The sequence below is a fragment of the Acromyrmex echinatior genome, chromosome 1 (genome assembly GCF_024713525.1).
Source record: "Acromyrmex echinatior isolate Ae372 chromosome 1, ASM2471352v2, whole genome shotgun sequence".
NCBI lineage: Eukaryota > Metazoa > Arthropoda > Insecta > Hymenoptera > Formicidae > Acromyrmex > Acromyrmex echinatior.
The window spans coordinates 27,193,881-27,215,236 of record NC_141852.1 but is presented as its reverse complement, the minus strand read 5'-3'; the positions used below and the strand labels follow the sequence as shown (position 1 = coordinate 27,215,236).

The 21,356-nt window shown below is 28.3% G+C and overlaps 3 protein-coding genes and 1 long non-coding RNA gene across 5 annotated transcripts in view; 2 read left to right on the top strand and 2 right to left on the bottom strand.

Moving 5' to 3' along the window:
- The first annotated feature begins 14 nt into the window (after positions 1-14).
- On the top strand, positions 15-7,162 carry LOC105148207 (hypothetical protein). The gene is made up of 3 exons (XM_011059788.2): positions 15-153; positions 643-2,970; positions 3,467-7,162. Exons 2-3 carry the CDS (start codon positions 1,186-1,188, stop codon positions 3,701-3,703), a joined length of 2,022 nt encoding a protein of 673 aa, XP_011058090.1. The 5' UTR covers positions 15-153; positions 643-1,185; the 3' UTR covers positions 3,704-7,162.
- A 232-nt stretch (positions 7,163-7,394) lies between these two features.
- Vps24 (vacuolar protein sorting 24) lies at positions 7,395-9,586 on the bottom strand. The gene is made up of 4 exons (XM_011059789.2): positions 9,284-9,586; positions 9,158-9,218; positions 8,447-8,841; positions 7,395-8,243 (listed from the first exon to the last, which is right to left on the bottom strand). The coding sequence occupies exons 1-4, from the start codon at positions 9,326-9,328 to the stop codon at positions 8,088-8,090; spliced, it is 657 nt and encodes a 218-aa protein (XP_011058091.1). The 5' UTR covers positions 9,329-9,586; the 3' UTR covers positions 7,395-8,087.
- Positions 9,587-10,537: 951 nt separating this feature from the next.
- The window catches only part of LOC105148210 (uncharacterized), a 130,141-nt gene continuing 119,322 nt past the window's right edge, over positions 10,538-21,356 (top strand). Inside the window, exons 1-4 of one of the 2 annotated variants that reach the window (XR_015545282.1) lie at positions 10,538-10,684; positions 11,788-11,840; positions 12,682-12,851; positions 13,151-13,198. This is a non-coding gene — a long non-coding RNA (uncharacterized LOC105148210). The remainder of the gene's footprint in view (positions 10,685-11,787; positions 11,841-12,681; positions 12,852-13,150; positions 13,199-21,356) is intronic. The other variant, XR_846411.2, reaches the window with a different exon arrangement.
- The window catches only part of Sol1 (CUB domain-containing protein Sol1), a 251,776-nt gene continuing 246,600 nt past the window's right edge, over positions 16,181-21,356 (bottom strand). Inside the window, exon 13 of the mRNA XM_011059790.2 lies at positions 16,181-21,307. Within this exon, the coding sequence (XP_011058092.1) occupies positions 21,225-21,307 (83 nt within the window). The 3' untranslated portion in view covers positions 16,181-21,224. The remainder of the gene's footprint in view (positions 21,308-21,356) is intronic.

Sequence of the window (21,356 nt, the reverse complement as noted above, 5' to 3'; positions counted from 1 at the left end):
ATCGTTGTACGAAAGCGCAACAAGTGCGGGAAACTCCTTAAATAAATTTACAATATCTTTTCAACAATATAGATATTTTGAACTTCAGTGAAATACAGACTTTGAAGTTCTCTTTCAGTTTTATTCGTTATATGAAAAAAGCTTAATTAAGAGGTAAGATCAAATCATCGTATGTCTCAGTAAAACAAATTTTAAAACTGCAGCAAAATATGGAAATAAATTTCGCAAGTTTTATGAAATTGTAAAAGAAATAATATAATCAATTTTAAATTGAGTTTTATTTCGTTGTTATCATTTTTATTAATAGAGTTTTAAAAATTTTCTGTACTTAACCTCTTTTGAGTCTAACGAACAAGAGCAAAAAACAATTAACCTTTAGAGAGCGGAAGAAGAGTCTATTTTTTAAACTTTACGGGTTTTTTTTGAATAAATTTATTATAATTCATTATATTCCTTGACTTAAAATATACTGTTTCAACGTAATTATAGTGATTTCCTCTGTAAAGGTTAATTTTTAGTAAATAGAATAATTAATAAAGGTGTAAAACATAAACAAATCGGTGTTCTTTCGTTTCTATTGTCTTTTATTTATTTATTATAAATATTATTATAAATCTTTAACATAAGTTGAATTATTTTCAGGTGTAACGATAGCATATTTCGAAGACCTATTCCAAATAGAGTTCTATCTCAAAATTCAAAGTTAAATTTTATATAATATTGTGTTATCAACTTTGAAGAGAAAGAGTTTCTCCTTTGAAAAAAAGTCTTTAAAAATTATAATTTCAATTATATCTTATGAAAAAAAGACTTTTAATTTAAAAATCTCTTTCTTGAGTTTTGAGAACAATTGTAATTGTGTTACGAAAAAAAAAATTTGATAGTCATTTGACATCAATTTTAAAGAGAAAAGGATTTAAAAACTCACTTTGACTCTAAATAAAAAAAAAAATTTTTAAGATATTTTGAAAATCACACTTTTAACTGTAAACTATGGATAGAAAAAATTTGAGAATTCCTCTATGGGCTACTATTTCAACCATGAAGAAAAAGGATTCAAAAACCATATTTTCAAGTTAAAATTCTGAGAATGAAAGATTAAAAACTGTTTGATCTTTCAGACTTATAACTGTAATTTTGAACTATATAGATTTATTTGCTTTTGAGACTTGCAATATCCTAATCATGCCACATCCTTGCGTCGTCTGTGGTCGTTCACGCCTGAACCCCAACAATCGTGAGGAGGAGTACATGTTTTTCGGCTTTCCAGTGAATGATGAAACTCGTTGCTGTCGTTGGCTAGAATTTTGTGGTCGTGAGGATCTATACAAGCTCTCAAAAAAGCAGCTTCTTCAGCGTATGATCTGCTCCAAACATTTCCAGCCGCAAGATTTTCTTAATGAATATATGGATCGTTTAAATTTGACGGCAGTTCCATCGATTTATGATCCTAAACAGAGTTTGTATAATATAACATGTATTCTTTGTGAAAGAACACGAAAAGATCCACCTGCAGAGGATTACGACGGAACAACCTTTCACCATTTTCCTGGAGAAGAATTCCGCTGCCTCCAGTGGTTGGACTTTGTTGGTGTGGACTCCTATTACAGATTAACAAGAAAGGAAATTCTTTACTGTTATATCTGCTCCAAACATTTTGATCGTTCCCAATTTATGTCAGGATTTAAGGGAAGATTAATAGAAAATGCAATTCCCAATGTTCATAATCCAGATAACAGAAAAGAATCTGTTATTGAGTTACAAAACCAAACAGAATCCATTACTGAGTTACAGGCTGAACCAAAGCTTTTCAGTCCTTCAGGTAAGGGCAAAAAAGATCCACTGCCTATTACAGTATTGGAAAGCCAAGCTTGTGCAGCTTGTGGTCGGTCAAGATCCGATCCAAGAAACAAAATTGAACGTTACAAATTTCATCCATTCCCGGCATACGAAATAGGTCGATGTTTGCGCTGGTGTCAATTTTTGGGCAGGGAAGATATACTCAAAATGTCTCCCAATCAAATACGCAAACTTGTACTTTGTTCAAAACATTTTCAGACTGGTCAAAGTTTCCACAAAATTGGCCCATGTGATGCAGTACCCACAATTAAGGATATTTCTGAATCTGAAAATATTATAGAGCAAAATGAAGATGATCAGGACCTTGGAGAAGATAGCAAAGATCCTTCCAAAGCGTTTAAGCGTGAGAGACCATTAGTGTCTAGTAAAAAACCCAAGATTGACAATAAACCTGCGCCATTGGCAAAAAAACGAGGAAAATCCCGAAGACCAACTTCCATTAATATTCCTAGGCCTGTTCCCAATTATTTGGACAATCAAATAATTAAAAAACTACCTCTTCCATCTGCAACTAATTGGAAGATTCAGTTGGGAGATCAATTGCAGCCAATTACAATTAATAATATTTCTTCAAATGTTGCAAATAATCAGGCAAACATTAAGAAAATTATAGTACCATTTACTGGCGATATATCAACTCTTGGTGCTCCGATACCAGTTCACAGTTTATCAAGTATTCCTCCGGGATTACTGATCAAAATAGACTTGCCAGAACAAGAACAACAACGTCAAGAACAACAGCGACTGCAACAGCAATCACAACAGCAACTACAACAACAGCGACCACAAAAGCGATCACGACAACAGCGATCACAGCAACAGCGACCACAACAGCGATCACAACGATTGCAACAGCAAAAATTATCAAAGGTGAAGAAGCAAAATAAGACAAAAAACATAATAAATAGTTCGAATAAACAAATTTGGGAAAATAATAATGGCCAAACTTCCATTATATTGGAAAGTGAGAAACAAAATATAGATAAAAATCTAGTAGAATTTCTAAAAGTATCTTCAGAACCTGTAGAAGAGACTTTAAATTCTAATGAAATAGAAATGCAGGAAGAAGTGATTCCTTCGATGTTATTGAATGTTGACAATGAAGTACAGGTTAGTTGAATAAAATATTTTCATATTTGTTATAATATTATAACAATTACAAATATATAATTCCAAATGTGTTTGGAAATAACAGTTATTTATAATTATTTGTAATTTCGTGATTGTAGTTTTTATAATTAAAACGTTATCAATAATTTAGAACAATTAAGTTTTTATATGAGTGAACTTCATTTGTAAATTAAATATAGCATAATTCAATTATACATACACATATATATATATATATATATATATAACAAATTATATATAATTGTTATAAAATTAGATCATATATATATACAAAACTGATTAATTATTAATAATTAATGGATAAATAAATGAAAAATAGTTTTACATTTATTAATTGTATTTACGAATAGTAATCCATGTGGGATAGAGAGAGAGAGAGAGGGGGGGAGGGAGAGGGGGAGGGGGAGGGAGGGAGAGAGAGAGAGAGAGAGGGGGAGAGAGGGAGAGACTTTAATAACTCTTAATACTGATGCAGATAAAGGAAGAACACTATTCCGAAGAGAAAAAAAAACTGATGAAGAAGAAAATTTCAAGTAAGAAGGAAAAACGGCAGAAGAAAATTTCGAAAACCATGAAAAGAACCATGTTTCCTATCAACAGCGAGATTAAATATTTCTTCAAAAAAATGACGCCACTGATGCATCGATTACCAACACAGGCTAGAGCGATGATGAAATTATCGATTGTTAATATGGTAATTGATCAACTCTGAAATTACTCTGAACCTTTTATTTACTATTTTGGAATCAAGATTTTCTTCATAATTTTTTTATAATTTTGTTAATTAGATAATATTTGAAATTTTCAAATAATATTGCTGAAATTTGTATCTTTTCGAAAATTATTATCTAATATATTTTCTTTATCTAATATATTTCTTAAATAAATTCTTCAATTATGTTATATTGAATAACGTTCAAGAATCCCCCCAAAATTTATTTATTTGAACAATGCGAGTTATTAGAAAAAGATACCATAAAACAGCTTTTGAAAAATAAAGAAATGAAGAATCCGAAAATTGAAATAGAATTATAATTTAATGTTTTATAATAATATGTTTAATAATAATTTGTTAAATTTCTATGATTTAATTGTCGGTTTTTAATTAAATAACCCACATAGTATATATATGCAAAACTTTTTAATATTTATGGCAAGAATATAATTTAAGCATTAAAGTTAATAGCAATATTATTGTTTTACAATATCGTTTTACCAATGATTTACATATAACATCACACAAAGCTGCTTCGAATTAATAATAAAAATATATACAAAGGAAGATGTTAAGTTAGAGCCGTTCTTCGGCCAAAATGAAAAAGTTCTGAAATGTACAAATTATATATCATATTAAACTATATTTCGCTTATCTTATTATTTAAATATATGAACGCGCTTCTTTTTGAGAAGAGAAATTCCGCAAGACATACAATTTGACATCATAATTACATAACGCAATAAGATATAAGTACTGTATTCACTGTGGCTATTTTGTTATAATTTCTATACGTATACCAAAGGCATAGTAGAAATAGAATACGCAGACGAATTACTAGATAGCTTTTAACGCTTGTTGAATCATTTCAACTCTGTTGTTTATAAAAAAGTAAGAACAAAGTTAGATAGTTACAAGCGTTATGAGTGTCAAGAGGAACGCAGTCCTAATAAAATATGAAAAGCGTCATCATTGTCTTTTTTTAATACTTTTAATACCTCCAGTATGCATTAATCCTATCCATGTCTTGAAAAAATATGTAGCATTTATTGAGAAAATTCTATATAATCACTTTTTTAAATAGTCTAAATCAAAGAATTTCGAGGGCGAACTTTCCCGTGATCCTGATGTTTCTTCAAGATAAGTGTGTCTTCAACATGTTTCTTCGAATCTACTTAAGTAGTCATTTAATTCGATATATATAATTTATACATCTCAAAACTTTTCCATTTTAGCCGAAAAACGCATATATATAATTTAACATCCTTCTTTATGTAACTTTGCGAAAAATTGTACAATTAATTTGGAAATGACGCCTCTTATTATTAGAACAGAGGTAAAAGCTGAATGGAAACTAAATTTTCCAATATAAGGGCCAATGATTAAGAAACTAATCTGGTTTGGAGAATATGTAACACTTAAAAAGATTCTGTATACATGAGTGGGACAAAGAAATTTATAATAATGTTGCGCCGGTGATTTTTGAAATATTATAACGTATCAGATATGTAAAAAGTCCATAATTTATTTTTTTCTTATACGAAAATTAATTGAATCCAATATTTAAAATAGTGATACTTATGTGCCGTCACCGTTAATACATTTTTAACTCATGGAAATTGGTCCTTGATACATTAATTAATATTATTAAGAGTAAACTAAGTTTTTAGATTTAAAATATTTTTCTAAAAGTTATTCTGTAGTTATCTTTCTTTTACAAAAATTACATAAATTAGTAATTCACTATTTTTACTATCAAATTGAAGATTCTTTTAGAGAGTCGAGACTAGACATTATGATATCCGAGTCACTCTCGAAACAAAAAAAAATGCGTCTCCTCAGCGCATACTAGTCCTGGCTCTATTTAATTATATCGACAAAAGTGTAATAAGTTTAATATCCGAATCCAATTAGAAAGAAAAACAATTTACGAATAGACTAGTTAATAATAATAAAGAATGTACCATTATAATTAACTACGTATTCTATATTAACAATGTGTGTGTGTGTGTGTGTGTGTGTATATGTGTGTATGTGTGCGCGTGTGTGTGTGGGTGTGTGGCGCACGCGCGTTTGTGTGATGTATGGGTGTGTATGTGTATGTGTGTGTAAGATGGCGTATAAAATGTTATACCATTTGTTTTACATATAACATATTTGTTTTTAACAAAATTGGTATAGAATTAATTAGCAAAATTGTCTTTAATGGATAATATTTAATATAACTGACGTTTTACCTTACAACTTTTTGGAGAGTATTGTATTTGACTTTTTTTCGACACAAATCTTCAGTTAACACACGACACAATTACATGATGTAAATGAAACCGTCTTCGCCACATCCTTTGTTTTCGCAAAAAACAATACAACTTTTACTTCATGCTCAACATTTTAAGTCAACACATGGTGGAATCAAAATTCTAATTTCACCATGAGTCAACAGTCTGTTATCTGCTATCTTATAAACTGTGCGCTTTTACCTCCGTCCAATTCCTATTCGTGATGCTACAGCTAACAAAATTTCCACAAAGTGCGGAACCGAATTGGCTTACATAATTAAAAAACCCGATACTTCGCAAATATAGTTTTAATGAAATAATTAAATAGTATGACATTTCGTGCGCCAATCTGTACATACATATACATATAATATTTACATACTTATAGATTCTCATTTCATAATGTAAAAATGACATTTGACAAAGAAACTGTGCTACAAAGGAAAGATAAGTATTGTGTATATTTTTATTTTTTCTTCTAATTGTAAGATAATGATAATTTTCATATTTTGTGGTTTACTTGTAACATTTTGATTTCTCTTAGATAATGTATTCTGTATTGACTTATGATAATATATTTAATGGTATCGTAAATATTATAAACATTTTTTTGAAACTGTCTTTATTTTTAATAGAAATGGATACCATAAGCAAATTATTTGTAAGGCCGGAATCAGATTAAATGAGATTAAAGATTGAAAGATTGATGTTTGACCAATGTTTGAACAAAAGAAGCCAAAATTTCTTTGTCCTCATTGTGAAATTTCCATCTTTAATCTTTAATCTAAATCTTCAATGCATAGTCTGATTCCGGCCTAAATGATGATCATTTCTCAATTTGTTGAAAATAATTAATTATTGACTGAAAAGAGATAGCTATAATTAAAGATAGCTTTTGAGTATCTAAACACAGTTTCTCTGCCAAATAAACACAGATCTTATAGAAAAAATTATATAAATGCCAGATACAGCACTGTATAGTAATAATTAATATATTATTTTCAAAGTTTTTTTTCCTCTACAACACATTGTTATAAAAATTTATAAAAAAGAAATGGTTACTCCCGGTACATGTACGTTCGTAGTCGAAGAAAATTTTTGCTATGTATTTATATATATAAAAATATTAATAATTGTAATAATGTCATTACAAATAAAATTTATGTTAAGTGAAAAAGATTTGACAAATTGATTCCTATTTAATTTTTATTAATTAAACAATGTTTGCGTAGAAATACTACTAATTGCACAGAATTATTTTTTAATAAAAAAATAATTCAAAAAGAAGCCTGAATTATTTTCTCTGAAGGAAATATTCTTAAAGCTTATATATAAATTCAATCAACACCTTTTTATGGATATACGCGATATAATAAAAATATCGATATATTGCAATAATAATACAAATATATATTTATAATTTATTTATTTATTAACAATATTATTCAACATAAAATATTCATTTCACTATAAAGTTGTTAAAAATACTGTATTATATAGAATTTATTTCGTTGCTGCAACTGTATGCCTTTTTCTCACTTCAACTCATAAATAATTTGAAAATAATTTATAAGCAAATAGCTAAACATCAAATTACATTACGAACTAACAAAAAAAGATAATATATTAAATACCAAATTCAAAGTTTTTCTATTATATTTATAAATAAATTTATAAATAAATGATAAAATACAAAAAAATGATAAAAGTTAAAGATTTCTTAAAAGCTTAATTCAATCATCTTTGTAATTTTCTTTTTTAATTTTGATTAAAAAATTTTTTAATTTTACTATATAATTTATTCTTTTAATCTTAATCTACACAACAATTTTTCATAATAATTCGTAATTGTAAGAATAAAAAAATTATTTAATAACGAATGTGAAAATAGATATACAGTGCTTACAATGTTTGCTCTACAAAGTGAAACAGTATCTACAATATGATAATATAATATTTACATTAAATAGCGAAATAACATAATTATGATAAATAGGCAAGTGCTACTATTTATATAAATTGTATTATTTATTTAATAAATGTTATTTAAGATACTTATTTCCCTGACATTTGTATGATACAAATATTTTTGAATTATTTATCTAACTGCGAAGACTTTGCAATCGGGTTTTCATCTCTTCAAGTTCTTTGTCATCATCTTCTGTTTCTTCTTCTGCAGAGGTAGAAGCAATTCCAGGATTTTCTGTGACAACTGCGGGAGCTGTACCGAGTTGACCAGCTGTGACTTCCCATAAAATCTAAAAAAGAATATAAAAGAGTTACATTTTAATATAGCTTTTATATTAAAATGCGATTATTTATGTATGTTATTAATTTTAATAACAAATTCTTAAAAATGATTAATTACAAATTTGTCAAATAGCTCTAATTCATAAAATATGCAATAAAATAAAAATCATTTTATTTTATTACTATGTTACTACTGTAATCAATGATTTACCTTATCAACTTCTTCATCAGCTTCGTCCTCCATATCTTCAGAATCCTCAATAGAATCCATTGTCTCGTCTAACATTTCCTCAATAATACCTGCCTTCATCATCTCTTTTGACATTTCTCTCATAGTTGCAGCTACTTCTGGTACTCTTACTAAAGATTGCATTGCTTGCATTACTTCTGTGGATTTAGAGACCGAACCAGCAACTCTGATTGTTGCTAACTGATTTTTCATTTGTAATGATACAGAATTTAAGTGTGCCTTAGAAGTGTAAATCTTATTGCAAGCTTTGCGAGCCCTTATAATCTCTTTTGCAAGGATTTTGCATACATCTTTATCTCCTTTTTTTGCTGCTTCTTTTAAGGAACGTTTAACTTTTTCTTCTTCTCTCTGAATCGCTATACAAAAAAAGATTGATTATATTAATAATATCAGAATGAGTATTTTTTGTTAATGTAAAATGAAAAAATACGTAAAAGGAAAGATTAGATTAATTAAAAAAATTATAAATATTTTATGAAAATATTGAAAATTATATTTTTCCTAGATTTTATTGAGAATAAAGATTTCAACATTTTCCTTATAATCTAATGATAATGCTTGTTAATTCAATATTTTGGGTTTCTGATATAAAGATTAAGATTGTTATTGATTAATTATGATTATATTTTTCAATTTTAAAGACTTCTTGAAAAATTTCTTTACATATCTTACCTCTAACCTGTCTATCAAGTTGATAACCTTCTTTTCTCAATTTGTGAGTCCATTCTTGAACCTATATAATATGATCAATACCAATTAATATGTAAGAACAAAAAGGAATATTTTAAAGAAACTCACCATTTCCTTAGGATTTTTTTCCTGTGATTTTCCAAATAAACCCATGATTCAATCGTGTTTATCAAAACGTCAAAGTATTCAACGACATAATCTTCACACAATTCATACTTTACTCTCACTGCAGAATTTTCAAGGTTAGGTTGTCAGAATATAGCGCCTTTATATGCAAAGAACGTGCACATTGAACTACGTAGCCACAGATGATATTTCCGGCGGATAACACATCTACTCTCTTTAATTTTTGCAATTTGTTATAAATTTGATATTACATATCCAGAATAATACTGAAAGATTTTACAAGAAATTATAAGAACAGCTTAAAATTTATATTACTACATACGATACAGGCTATAATTTATAATACACTGTCACCGAGATTTTTTTTTTATTGTCAGACGGTACATACAGAACAAAATCGATCTAGTCTTGGATCCGTAGATATGTTATCCGCCAGAAATCTCAGGCATCGACGAGATACTTATCACTATATAGATCGACATTCTTACGGGAGTTTATATCAGTAGTGAATTTTCTACTTTGAATTACATATTAAGTTACGTTGCCGGTTTCACAAAGAATGCAGCCATAACCTTGATCGTACTTCATATCACATGATTTTTTTCAGAAAGATCATCTAATCTTTATCGAGATATGTTATATAAAGCGAAATTCGATGAGAAACGGCTCAAATCATTGGAATTTAGCCAGGAGATAAATAATAATTCTTATTATATATTTTCATTGATGAATACGTGAGAATTTTAAGAACTAATCGTTTTGAGAACTTTTGAAGCTCTTGAACAATTTTAAAATTCATATGTGTTATAAAAATATTCAATATTATATTATATTATTAATATCTGTGTATTTTGCGCGCTGAATTTTAATATAAGTGTAAATTCAATAAGTTAAATAATTTTGATTTATATAAAGTATAAAGTGAGACTTAAAAATCATTTCCGTGTGTATATACCATAATTTCTTTATATATTTTGCTAAGATTGTGATTTATATATCTTGCGAATAATTAAAATATTTAAATTTTAAATCATCTACAATCTATTAATATTATGTCTCAAAATGCGACGCTATATAAACATTGATTTCCTAATATTTAAATATGCGTGTATAAATAGTTAACACTAATACAATGATAATTCAATCGAATGCGTATTTTACAATTATTTGTTTGGTCGAAAATTAAGACATATAGCGGCGATCACGCCGTTGCATCGCGTCGTTTTTGGCGCGTAAAATCGTCCGTGCGCTGATTACACTGAAGACGAAGCTTCGTCTCTCCAACGCGCGGTCAACTTCACGCAGTTCACGCGGCAAAAGTGACGCTGGCGGCGAACATGGAACGGATCAGCTTCGAGAGTGGCAGCGCGATTCGATCAAATGGTAACGTCAAATTTGTATTTCGCTTAGTATAATATTTCAAAACGCGTACTTATAGATTCGATATTCGTCAAGAACAGGACGCGCATGGCCAAGGCGCATTATTCTTGCCATTCTTGCGCGCGGATTAGTTGATCACGTGGAGACGAGCTTCTTCGCCATTTTGATTGCATTTGTCAGAACGCGGCGAATTCAGGATAGATCGAGTCCGAGACAATAGATCTGTATTTGTCGTTTATTTCAATATTATTTTTAATTATTATTATTATATATATATATATATATATATATATATATATATATGTAAATATGCAAGATGTCAGGCGTATATAATTTTTTATAATATTCATGTAATATAGACTTTTAGTTTAACAGTAGTTTTTATGATATAATAATTCATATAATTCATTTTTATATTCAAATAAAAAATTTATTGATCTATTATTTGATGGCCATTTCATTAGCTAAGTTTTATATTTATTTTAAATATGAAATCAAAAGATTGATATCGAGTTTGAATACAATTAACGCATCATTATTGGATAAGACAATAAGATAATTAAGCTGAGAACGATTTATCGAAATATTAATTATGCGATCGATGATATATTTATGCCTGATGTGCATGCAAGGATAAATTAGCGAACTTTATTGATAAATTTCATACCATCATTTTTTAATCGATTGATTCGAAGTGGCTTTGAATTAAAAAGAATCACTGCGATTAACTTAATCCATGATTAACTTACCAAGCGACTGTATTATTATGTTAATGTGGATAATATTTGTAATTTATTTGAGGCACACACATACATGCTTTATCCTTACGAATAAATTTATCCTTCAGAATTAATACTATATTTATTAGAATATTTTATGGTTTTATTATAAAAAAATTGCTTTTGGGAAGCACGTTTATTTCCAAAAACATTTAAATATCGCGTAATATAGATTCGTAGTACTTGTATGCTGATAATTCGGTCGCAAACGTATATTCAGTTGAAAATCAAGAGTAGCCAAACCAACACGTCGCTCTTGGCGATGTTAATTATGCGAAAAATTCCTTTTTTATTTTTTACATTTATACTTTTATACTTTATTTGTAGATCGTGGATACGAACTGATTCCGAAACAAGTGGCAACGAGATTCGATCAAATGGTAATTAAAACATTGCAATATTTAAGAACCGCATAATTAATAGATACTTGTATATTCGAGACTCCAAGAACGGAATATGCAGCTGAGCGATCGTTTTATTCTAATAATTAATTATAACCGCTCTCAAATGTAACCAAGAATTTATTTGCTCTAACGAAATTATTACGTGAGTGCCATATTAAAAAATAATAAGAAAAAAAGAGAAAAAGAAAATTAGAGAGGTAGTTAGAAATGACGACGGACGGTGAAGTATTTTGTAATATATTTTATTCTTCGTTACTGGTGGAAATAATTGTTTATTTACAGAATAATAACATTATTTTAAATCGCAATAATATAATACACTGCACGTTATTGTTATCAATTTCTAATATTTTAATTGTATTAAAAATAAAAGATTTTAAATTATTATACAATTTAAAACTTTAAAAATATAGTTACTTTTATGATGTAATTGATATATATTAACAAATATATAGATAATATATAGATATATACAGATAATATATAAATAATATACAGATATACATAAAATATTTCAAAATATTTAAAATTTATAATAGTTTAAATTATGTAAAAATTAAATAATTGTTTTATCAAATTTTATATAAATCTACATCTAAGAAAGCAGTTCCTTAGATGTAGATTTATATAAAAGATTTCAGATTAAGATAATATTCTTTTATTAATTTGACGAAATTTGAATAAAATGGTACTTGAATATAAAAATTGTTCTTTAATATATTTATTATAATATATATTAATGTTATATATATTATTTATTTTAAAAATAATATATTTATACATTATTTTTATTTAGATATATTTGCATGTGTTACAGAGAGATTAGTATTGCATCTATTACAACCCTTTTGCAAATATCATGACGCGAATACAATCTGACAAACATTTTTCACTTATGAAGAAGAACAATTGGACTGAATGAGAAGACAATTCGAGAAGGGGAGGAAGCCTAGGAGAGGCATTAGGCGTCAATGAAACAATCTTTCCGTAAGTATTGTTATTGCTTATTTGCATACATTTAGTCGTTTTTTTCCATTTATTCGAATTTTAATGATTTAGAAATTAGATATAATAATAAGAGAAAAAAATCAATCTAAAATTTTATAAAATTAATCTCTAAATTTTATTTTCATAAAGGTCTCTTTTTTGAAAAATGTATAATTATTAAAAAAAATATTTGATTGAAATATGTAATTAACAAATTTTTTAAGTATAAAATTATATTTTAAATTATTGATTATTTGAAGTGTTATTTTAACTTGATTTTTGTATGTTGTGTATTATAGAATCATCATAGCTACCTGGATGATAACTCCATTATTGCACATCGTTCGGTGAGTGACAACTGATAAAAGCTTTATTATTGAGGTAACGGATCTGTGAAATATATAATATATCAGATATAGCGACATCGACTGTGATTGGAATATACTACCAATACTGAACATCTATAACATACGTAAAGCAAACCATAGATTTTCAATATTGGTAGGATATATCCTACCAATAGACTATTATTATAATGATATAATGAAATAAATAAAAATTTCACGGATCTGTTACCATAAATGAATGAACTATAAAGGACAAATATTTAATCTTGGATACGTTCTTTGTTAATTGTTAATTTCGTATGTGCTGAAATTACACTTTCACATGTATTTGAATAGAGAGAGAGAGAGAGAGAGAGAGAGAGAGAGAGAGAGAGAGAGAGAGAGAGAATACGAAATAGAAAAATTAATGACAATTATATTAGAAAAATATTACTTAGAGAATTAAAATAAAAGTCAGAATTTTATTATCATTGAACTAATCTTTATCTAAGATACATATTACAAATAACTGATTATATTACAAATTGAAATTTGTAATATAATTTGCAAATTACAAATAATTATATCTAAAAAATTAAAATAAAATTCCTTTTTGTTACAAACAACAATAATAAGAAAAATACTTATATTTAGAGTTGCAGTTCAATAAAAATAAATAATTTTATATATACAATGCTGGAAGGATTATTGAAACAATTAAAGTTTTGTTTTATTAAAACTTTGGAAATACTTCTAAAAAATTTTTTTTTTAAATACAAAGATTTTCTCTACGAATTTCTTAAAAAAAATTAGTGTTTATATATTTTATATATATAAAAACAAAAAATAAAAAAATGTTTTCGAAAAGCTTATTAAGTGGAAAGAGGCATACATATTTTACATTTTCCTACACAAATATTCGTCTAAGATTAAATATTTTAAAATTGGTACGATAAAAAGTATATAAAATTGTACATCAATATTTTTTTAATATTGTGCACATAAATAGAAATATTTATTATTTATTATAATAAATATTTCTATTTATATGCACAACTGCCTGAAACTATAGATAAGCAAATACACATTACAATCGGTATAATACATATGAGGTACGTTTAGGGAAGCGTTACCAGCGTAGTATTTGTGTTATTCTATCTTCATCATTTATTAGACGTAAAACAAAGATAGAATAACACAATAACGCTAATAGCGTCTTCTCGAACATATCTATAATATAATAAAAACATATAATAAAATAATTGAATTAAATTAAAAAAATGAGAGTCAAGCGCGGAAATTGTTGTGCAGAAAATTATTATAATTAAAAATTACTAAGATCCATTTACTAGTAATAGAAAGATTTTTATTACTAGTAAATGTATCTTATTAATTAAAAGCGTAAGAATCCAGACAATACAAAATTCAAAATCCGGACATAAGACATCTTAAAGACGATCAAAAGATGTTCTCAAGATATCTTATGTCCCAACTTTGGACTTTGTGTCTGTGCTCTTTCCAGTTGCAGTTGGTAATTTATCTTCCATGGGGTAAAAAGCTGATTCAACTATTAATATTTTATTACTCTATATATAATGTAAACTATGTAAACTATGTTTTACATGTATCTAAGTAAACAACCTATGAATCATCAAAGTCTACATGGTCTTTAATCATTGTCATTGCATTAAACTGCAATACTTATATATATTTTATTTATCTGTATTATAATATTAGATATATATATTAACGATTATAAAATTTAATTATTTCTTTCTATATTGTGTTATTTAATCGATGATAATTTACACATTTTACATTGTATGTATACTGTCTGTATGAAAATATTCGTGTAAATTAAACGTAAACAATACGTAAAAAATCTACGTGAACATAATCTTGAAATATACGGCACAATTTGTTTTTTATATTCTACTATCTTCAGTGCGCAATACTATTTGCTGATAACTCAATCGTGATAAGAAATTTGTATAGCACGACATATTCATTTTATAATATACATTCTTTCGACATATTGGATGTGATCGATACAAATCAATGCAAAATTGATAATATATATATAATACAATGTATATAAACTATAACTGGCTATTTACTCAATTTTAATTAAAACTATTAGTGTAAATTAAATTCCATTCTATTTATAATTCATTATAACTAATTTAATATTATACCAATTATTATAATTTGTCAACGTAAATAATTAATTATGACCACAAATATAGTTCATTTTATGTAATTGGTAACTACAGTCGTAAACCACGACTGTACATTAAAAAAACATATAATTATTAAAAATTTATCTAAATAATTACCTGTTAACAATAAATTAACGATAAATGAGGGATATTTCTCGTTGTATAGTATATGGGAATTCGGTAAATATTTAATTTTTCTTCTCTTTTTGAAATAAGATCTTTTTATCTCTTCACGAATCAATTATACACATATATTCGAACGTATTACGTTTGCAGTTGCCGGTGGATTTTGCTGAGACAAACAGAGTTCGTGATAGTATCTGTCTGGGTTCTAAATACCGGAGATAATTATCTCAAACAATTATGCTGAGATGTTAATGCGTCGTAAGAGGGTTTCTCGTTTCGTAGCTTCTTAAGCGACAAAGCAGCCTCCTTTACGCGTTTAACAATCTTGTAGAGTTACGGCCAAGTTTAACCGCCTCTTCAACATTATAGGTTGTTTCTCAGTTAGAGAACTCGGGCAGATAGGAGAACTTTATTGATTGTGAATCGATACCCAAGTTTTCCCTGAACATGAACAAGATGACATCAAACTGCGTCGTTCGATCTCGATCGATCGTTCGGTGTTCCGCGTCAAAATGCAATGACATACTAAAAAAATTTTTTAATGAATTTCAAATTCGCGTCGGTTTACAATATTTTTTTTATGAATTTATAACTATGATGTATCGAAAGATGGGGATGCGTGAAGGAGAAATGGTATTCAAATAGAAAGAAACGGACATAGAATTGACGTATGGATTCATACGTGAAGGTTTATTTAGGACAGTAACGATGATTGCATTACATTCTCGTAACTTATGCGTGAGACGATCGGGCAAGAGCCTCAAAACAGAATAAGAAAATACATCCGCTGCTTTCAGCGGATATCGAAGTCGGTGCTTCGATCAACGGTCGGGCCTTTGTTCCGAAGCACGACTGCGATGCTTTCGGATAGTTTTAACCGCAGGACAAAGTTTGGAGCGCCCCAGGCGCAACTCGGATAATTCGACTCGTAGGTCCCAGTAATAGGCGGTACGAAAGGATAAAAGTTACATTTCTAGGATTCAGGAACGCGCGCTGCTAGGTTGCCCCTCAACTTCTTGCCTGATCACGGAGCTTTCCAAGCAGTACATGTTATCGGATTTCTGACACAATTTGTTCATTAATTTCTTTTTAGGCATAAATACAAAAATTAGCAATGAAAGAGATACACGATATATACTGTCCATAGGTTCGTGTGTGAACGTATATGTATATAATATATATATATATAACGATATAATATATATATATATAACGACACTTTAACAAAGAATTTTCAACTTTAAGTACTTTTCAGAAGGCTGCACTGCGTGTGAAGTTTCTCTCTTATCTTTGTGATACATTAACGTTGAAATAACAACAGATATTTCTTTCGTTGATCATTTTCTCTATCATTTGAATTTACCACATTTCCAAACTCATGGACAGTGGCATATCTTTACAAAAAAATTGTTGTAAATTCGTCACTGAATTTATTATACACATGTATAATAAATTAACTCTCAATTAAACGATTGATTGCAAGCATCAGTTTCATCAAATTAACGCTAATTTATATATATATATATATATATATATATATATATCATAAAATTAACCATGTAATTAATTTATACATACATGCGCGCTATAATAAATTAATTTCTAATCAATCAGTTGATCACATAAGTACCGATCATAAAACAAATGCCATTGTTTTGACGTAATGGGATGGTAACAGAGAGATTTATACTTTCTCCGACTGTCAAAGCTGCGACCTACTGCTTCTCATATTGGCTCTCTCGATTCGTGAATCATTAGTATGGCTTGAGACAGTATGGTATGTATAGTGACAGTGGTTGACACGGGTCGAATGTAACAGTATTTACATGGTGATAGTTACATGTAAGCATTTAATAGTGCCAATTAAATATTCAATTTGCTAATAGTGTTACTCTCCTCTTTTCTTTTTCCTTATTCTCCGTTAACGTGGAAGCAATAAAATATGAAAATGATCCCCGGTCACACATCATGCACGCAATTTCTTTTGTTTCTCGCATACAAACACGCAAACACGTACAAGTCATACTGTGTGAGCATATTTTTCTTGCAAAAATTAAATAAAAACTTTTAGGAAGAATTTTTTACCAACATATATTATAAACCTATTTAAATTATAAAAAATATTATAAATCTATTTAAAAAGTACTTGACGTACGATAATCTAACGTACACAATGACAGTATTGCTACCTAGTTATGTATCTATAGATACACAATTTGATATCGAGTTCATAGAAATCCATTCTCATTCCTCACTTGTATCATCTTCCATGCTGATTTTCTCTATACGTACAAGACATGCTTATTCGACACATTGAGTTCATGCTTTTCAACATGATTTTGTGTAAACACAGTCAAATATTCTGACCCACGCTCGACGTACGGAGAATTGTTAGAATACGACACTATCTGGTTGTCATAATCGCTGTAGTAAGCTCGAGGAAATACATCGGGCCTATAAATTTGCTAACTTTCTTTCGAAATCATTTTTTTGAGAAAGTGGAGAAACTTAATGCTATATTGATGCATTCAGCCGAATCTACAGTGAGTAGAAGAGCCGAGTTCTCTTCTTCTATTCCACAAGTTGTATATGTGTTGACTGTCATATAAATAATTCTATAATAGACTGAGATTCTCTAAGTCCAAGTATTGCATTTAATTATATATCTCTATATATAACGAAAAGCATCAATATCAACAATTTTCAAAACGGACATTCGATGCATGCAGAAATGTACGAAACTAATTTTAAAACAAACTGACATCAGTTTCGTTAACTCTTTGACGCTTTAGTGATATATCTATATACATTACAGTGATGTTTATATGACTTTGCATAAAAAGAACTGTTCAAGTTGTACGTGAAATCTATCTCTCTCCCTTTCTTTCTTTCTCTTTTACATATTAATAATAATTTCACAATGTATCACAGAAAGAAACGTTTTTAATTTCCAAAAATATAATTTTGTAATTATGATAATCTAATAAGATTTTATTAAAAAGAATTCAATCTTCGAAGGATCAATATTTTATCTAAGGCATTAAAAAAAAATTATTTACAATATATATAAATAAAAACTCTCTATTGTTTACCATTGTCTTTCTTATACTGATTAATAAATTAGAAATTAATTTTTATTTTATAAAAAATTAATTCCGTATATATTATTAAACATACATATATATGTAGCTTAAACCATTAAAATTTAATATACATATATTTCTAATCGTTTAGAATGCAATAGAATTAATAATTATATGTTGTAATTAATTTCAAAAAATATTTTTTGTAATAGATTTAATTTATTATTTAATTGTTAAAAATAATATTAATCCGGAAATATAAATATCTAAAGCATTTTTATACCTCAGTAACGAGAAAATGTAAATTATCACAAAAAATATTGTTTTATATAGATATTATTTAACATATTTTCTTTTGTTTTTAATAACAATTCTTTATGAACCTTCAAATATTTCATCGAAAATCCGCAACAAAAAACAATATTATATTAATTAAAATCTTTATTTTTTTCGAAAAATTATTGATTAATAATTAATAATTAATTAATTATTAAAAATGAACTATTTAACGTGTTTATTCTTTTTTACATTTATTTCATTTCTATTTGTTTTTTTGAAAATTATGATTAAATCCATAATTTATAATGTTCTCAAATCTATCAAACTGGAAAATAATCAATAATATACGATGTTATTAATTATAATTTTAATTGGGGTGTAAAACATCTTAAATGATCGTTTACGTAAAAATAATTAATTTTATTAATTTTGTTAATTTTTCTCTTGAAAATTCTCCTCTGAATTGTTTCTTAAAATGTTATCAGAAAATTAAAGGCTCTGCTTTAGCGAGACAGATAGTAATAAAATACATTCCGTATAATATATATATATTTAAAAAATTATATCGCAAAACAGTCAACTTTATAGAGCAATAAAAATTTAATTAATGCTAAATATTAATAATGATTCCTACAGAAAATTAGATCAAAATATATATTTCACTACATTCTACACTTGTTCATACAGTTCTATTAAATATAAATTTCTATAATATAAATTTTCTTTTAATAAGAAAATTAGTTTAACTAATATGATTTTTACTGAATGCGATCGATTTTTTGCATCATGAAATATAGATTGGAAGAAATTAATGATTATCAATACATCCGTGATATTAAATTGTGTAATATTGATGCAGTCCACAAGCTCAAAAAATGTTTCCAAAATATCCCTCTTTAATTCTCACCAGCCCGTAAATTCAGTCGATCACGTATTGCTCATTATTAAAACATTCATCGCCGAAATCGCTCAATCGAACGCGCATTTTTAAGAATTGCAATCGTTAATCGCTCTCATATATTCTATTAAACGTGTCGCGATTATGTATTCTCATTGGATTCGAAATCGATCCAAAATTTCGTATTATTACGTACCTAATTTTCCTGTTAATTTAACGCTCACTCATTGAAACAGGATTTTTGATGATAAATATACTTAATTATACGCTTTCTAAGTTTTCATGATGCGATCGGCGATTAATAATATCTTCAGAACCTAATTATCGATTACGAATGTTCACCATCGCGAATAATCAGACTTATTTTTGTTTCTAATGAATTAAAAAAGAATGGGAACATCACAGTCGTATAGAGGATGTATAGTAAAAGTCCGTTCGTATTTATGAAGGCGAATTTTTCCTATGGTATGTATGACTTTCGAGTGATATACGAACAGACAATTACAATGACTTAAAAAATTCGTTTCTCGCAAGAGGAGAAAAACTATTGAAGTAAGTAAAATCAAGTTTAAATGATAGTATAGTAAATGAAAACTTCCTCTAAAACCAGATTTAAATATAGTACGCAAGCGTGAACAAACTCGATTGAGATGCACTTGCTTCGCTAAATGTAAACAATATCACGTTGATTGTTGGCGCACATTCGTTCATGTACGTTCATTCGGCTTAAATCTGGCTTAAGAAAGTATGCGCTCAATTTCTAATTTCCTCAGTATTGAAAGAAACATTGAGAATCAAAGTCGTAGCTTCGTAGCTGCTAGCTACATTAAACTTTCAAACTATGATTAAAATTAAATTATAACGATAAACAGAGATTACATGCACTTGAGACGCATTTACTTAAATCGGAATAATGTTAATGAATTGTAATGTCTTTGCGCAGCGAGCCAGCCCCACAAAAATTTATTTATACTTCTCCGAAAGTAAAAATTCTTCTTGGAAGAATTAGTTGTCGACTGTAACTTACCCATGAGGGCTACTACTGGCAATTTAGCCACGCAGCCAATTAATCCCACTTCTCCTGTTTACGGTACGGGCGACGAGTTCCTGATGAATGACATCGTCCGTACGGTCGTTTCTCTTGCACGCTGTTTAAACGTAAAAGTATTTCACCGCTGATGCTTTCTCCTCGAAATAGTCGACGTGACGCGAACGAATGAGATAGAATGAGAAAGGATGCGTAGACAAATTTAAGACTTCATGTCCCGGTCGGATAATAGACTTGAGTAACACACTCCCTCCCGACAAATTTGTCAACGAGGTCGTCACTTTCTTCGGTGAGTTGAGCTATTGGCGACTCTGGATGGCTCTCGATCTTAAAGTTGCGGTTCGTTGTAAATTGAGCCAGGACTCGTCCGCGTGGTCGCTGTGACTGCCTTTTCTTAATGCGAGCTTCCGCCGCCAACGAAGAGACAACTCGTGAACAACAGCAGTAACAGCAACAGCGGGGCCGAAAGCGTGATACCTTTAATAAAAAAAAAGAAAACAACGATTTCACAATTACTTTGACTTGT

Excerpts from the sequence above, each read along its gene's own strand:
- Vps24 (XM_011059789.2), bottom strand. The coding sequence starts at position 9,328 with ATGGGTTTATTTGGAAAATCACAGGAAAAAAATCCTAAGGAAATG. Across the intron at positions 9,219-9,283 it reads AAAAAAATCCTAAGGAAATG|GTTCAAGAATGGACTCACAA; the intron begins GTGAGTTTCTTT and ends CATATTATATAG. Across the intron at positions 8,842-9,157 it reads ACTTGATAGACAGGTTAGAG|CGATTCAGAGAGAAGAAGAA; the intron begins GTAAGATATGTA and ends TTTTTTGTATAG.
- LOC105148207 (XM_011059788.2), top strand. The coding sequence starts at position 1,186 with ATGCCACATCCTTGCGTCGTCTGTGGTCGTTCACGCCTGAACCCCAAC. Across the intron at positions 2,971-3,466 it reads ATGTTGACAATGAAGTACAG|ATAAAGGAAGAACACTATTC; the intron begins GTTAGTTGAATA and ends ATACTGATGCAG.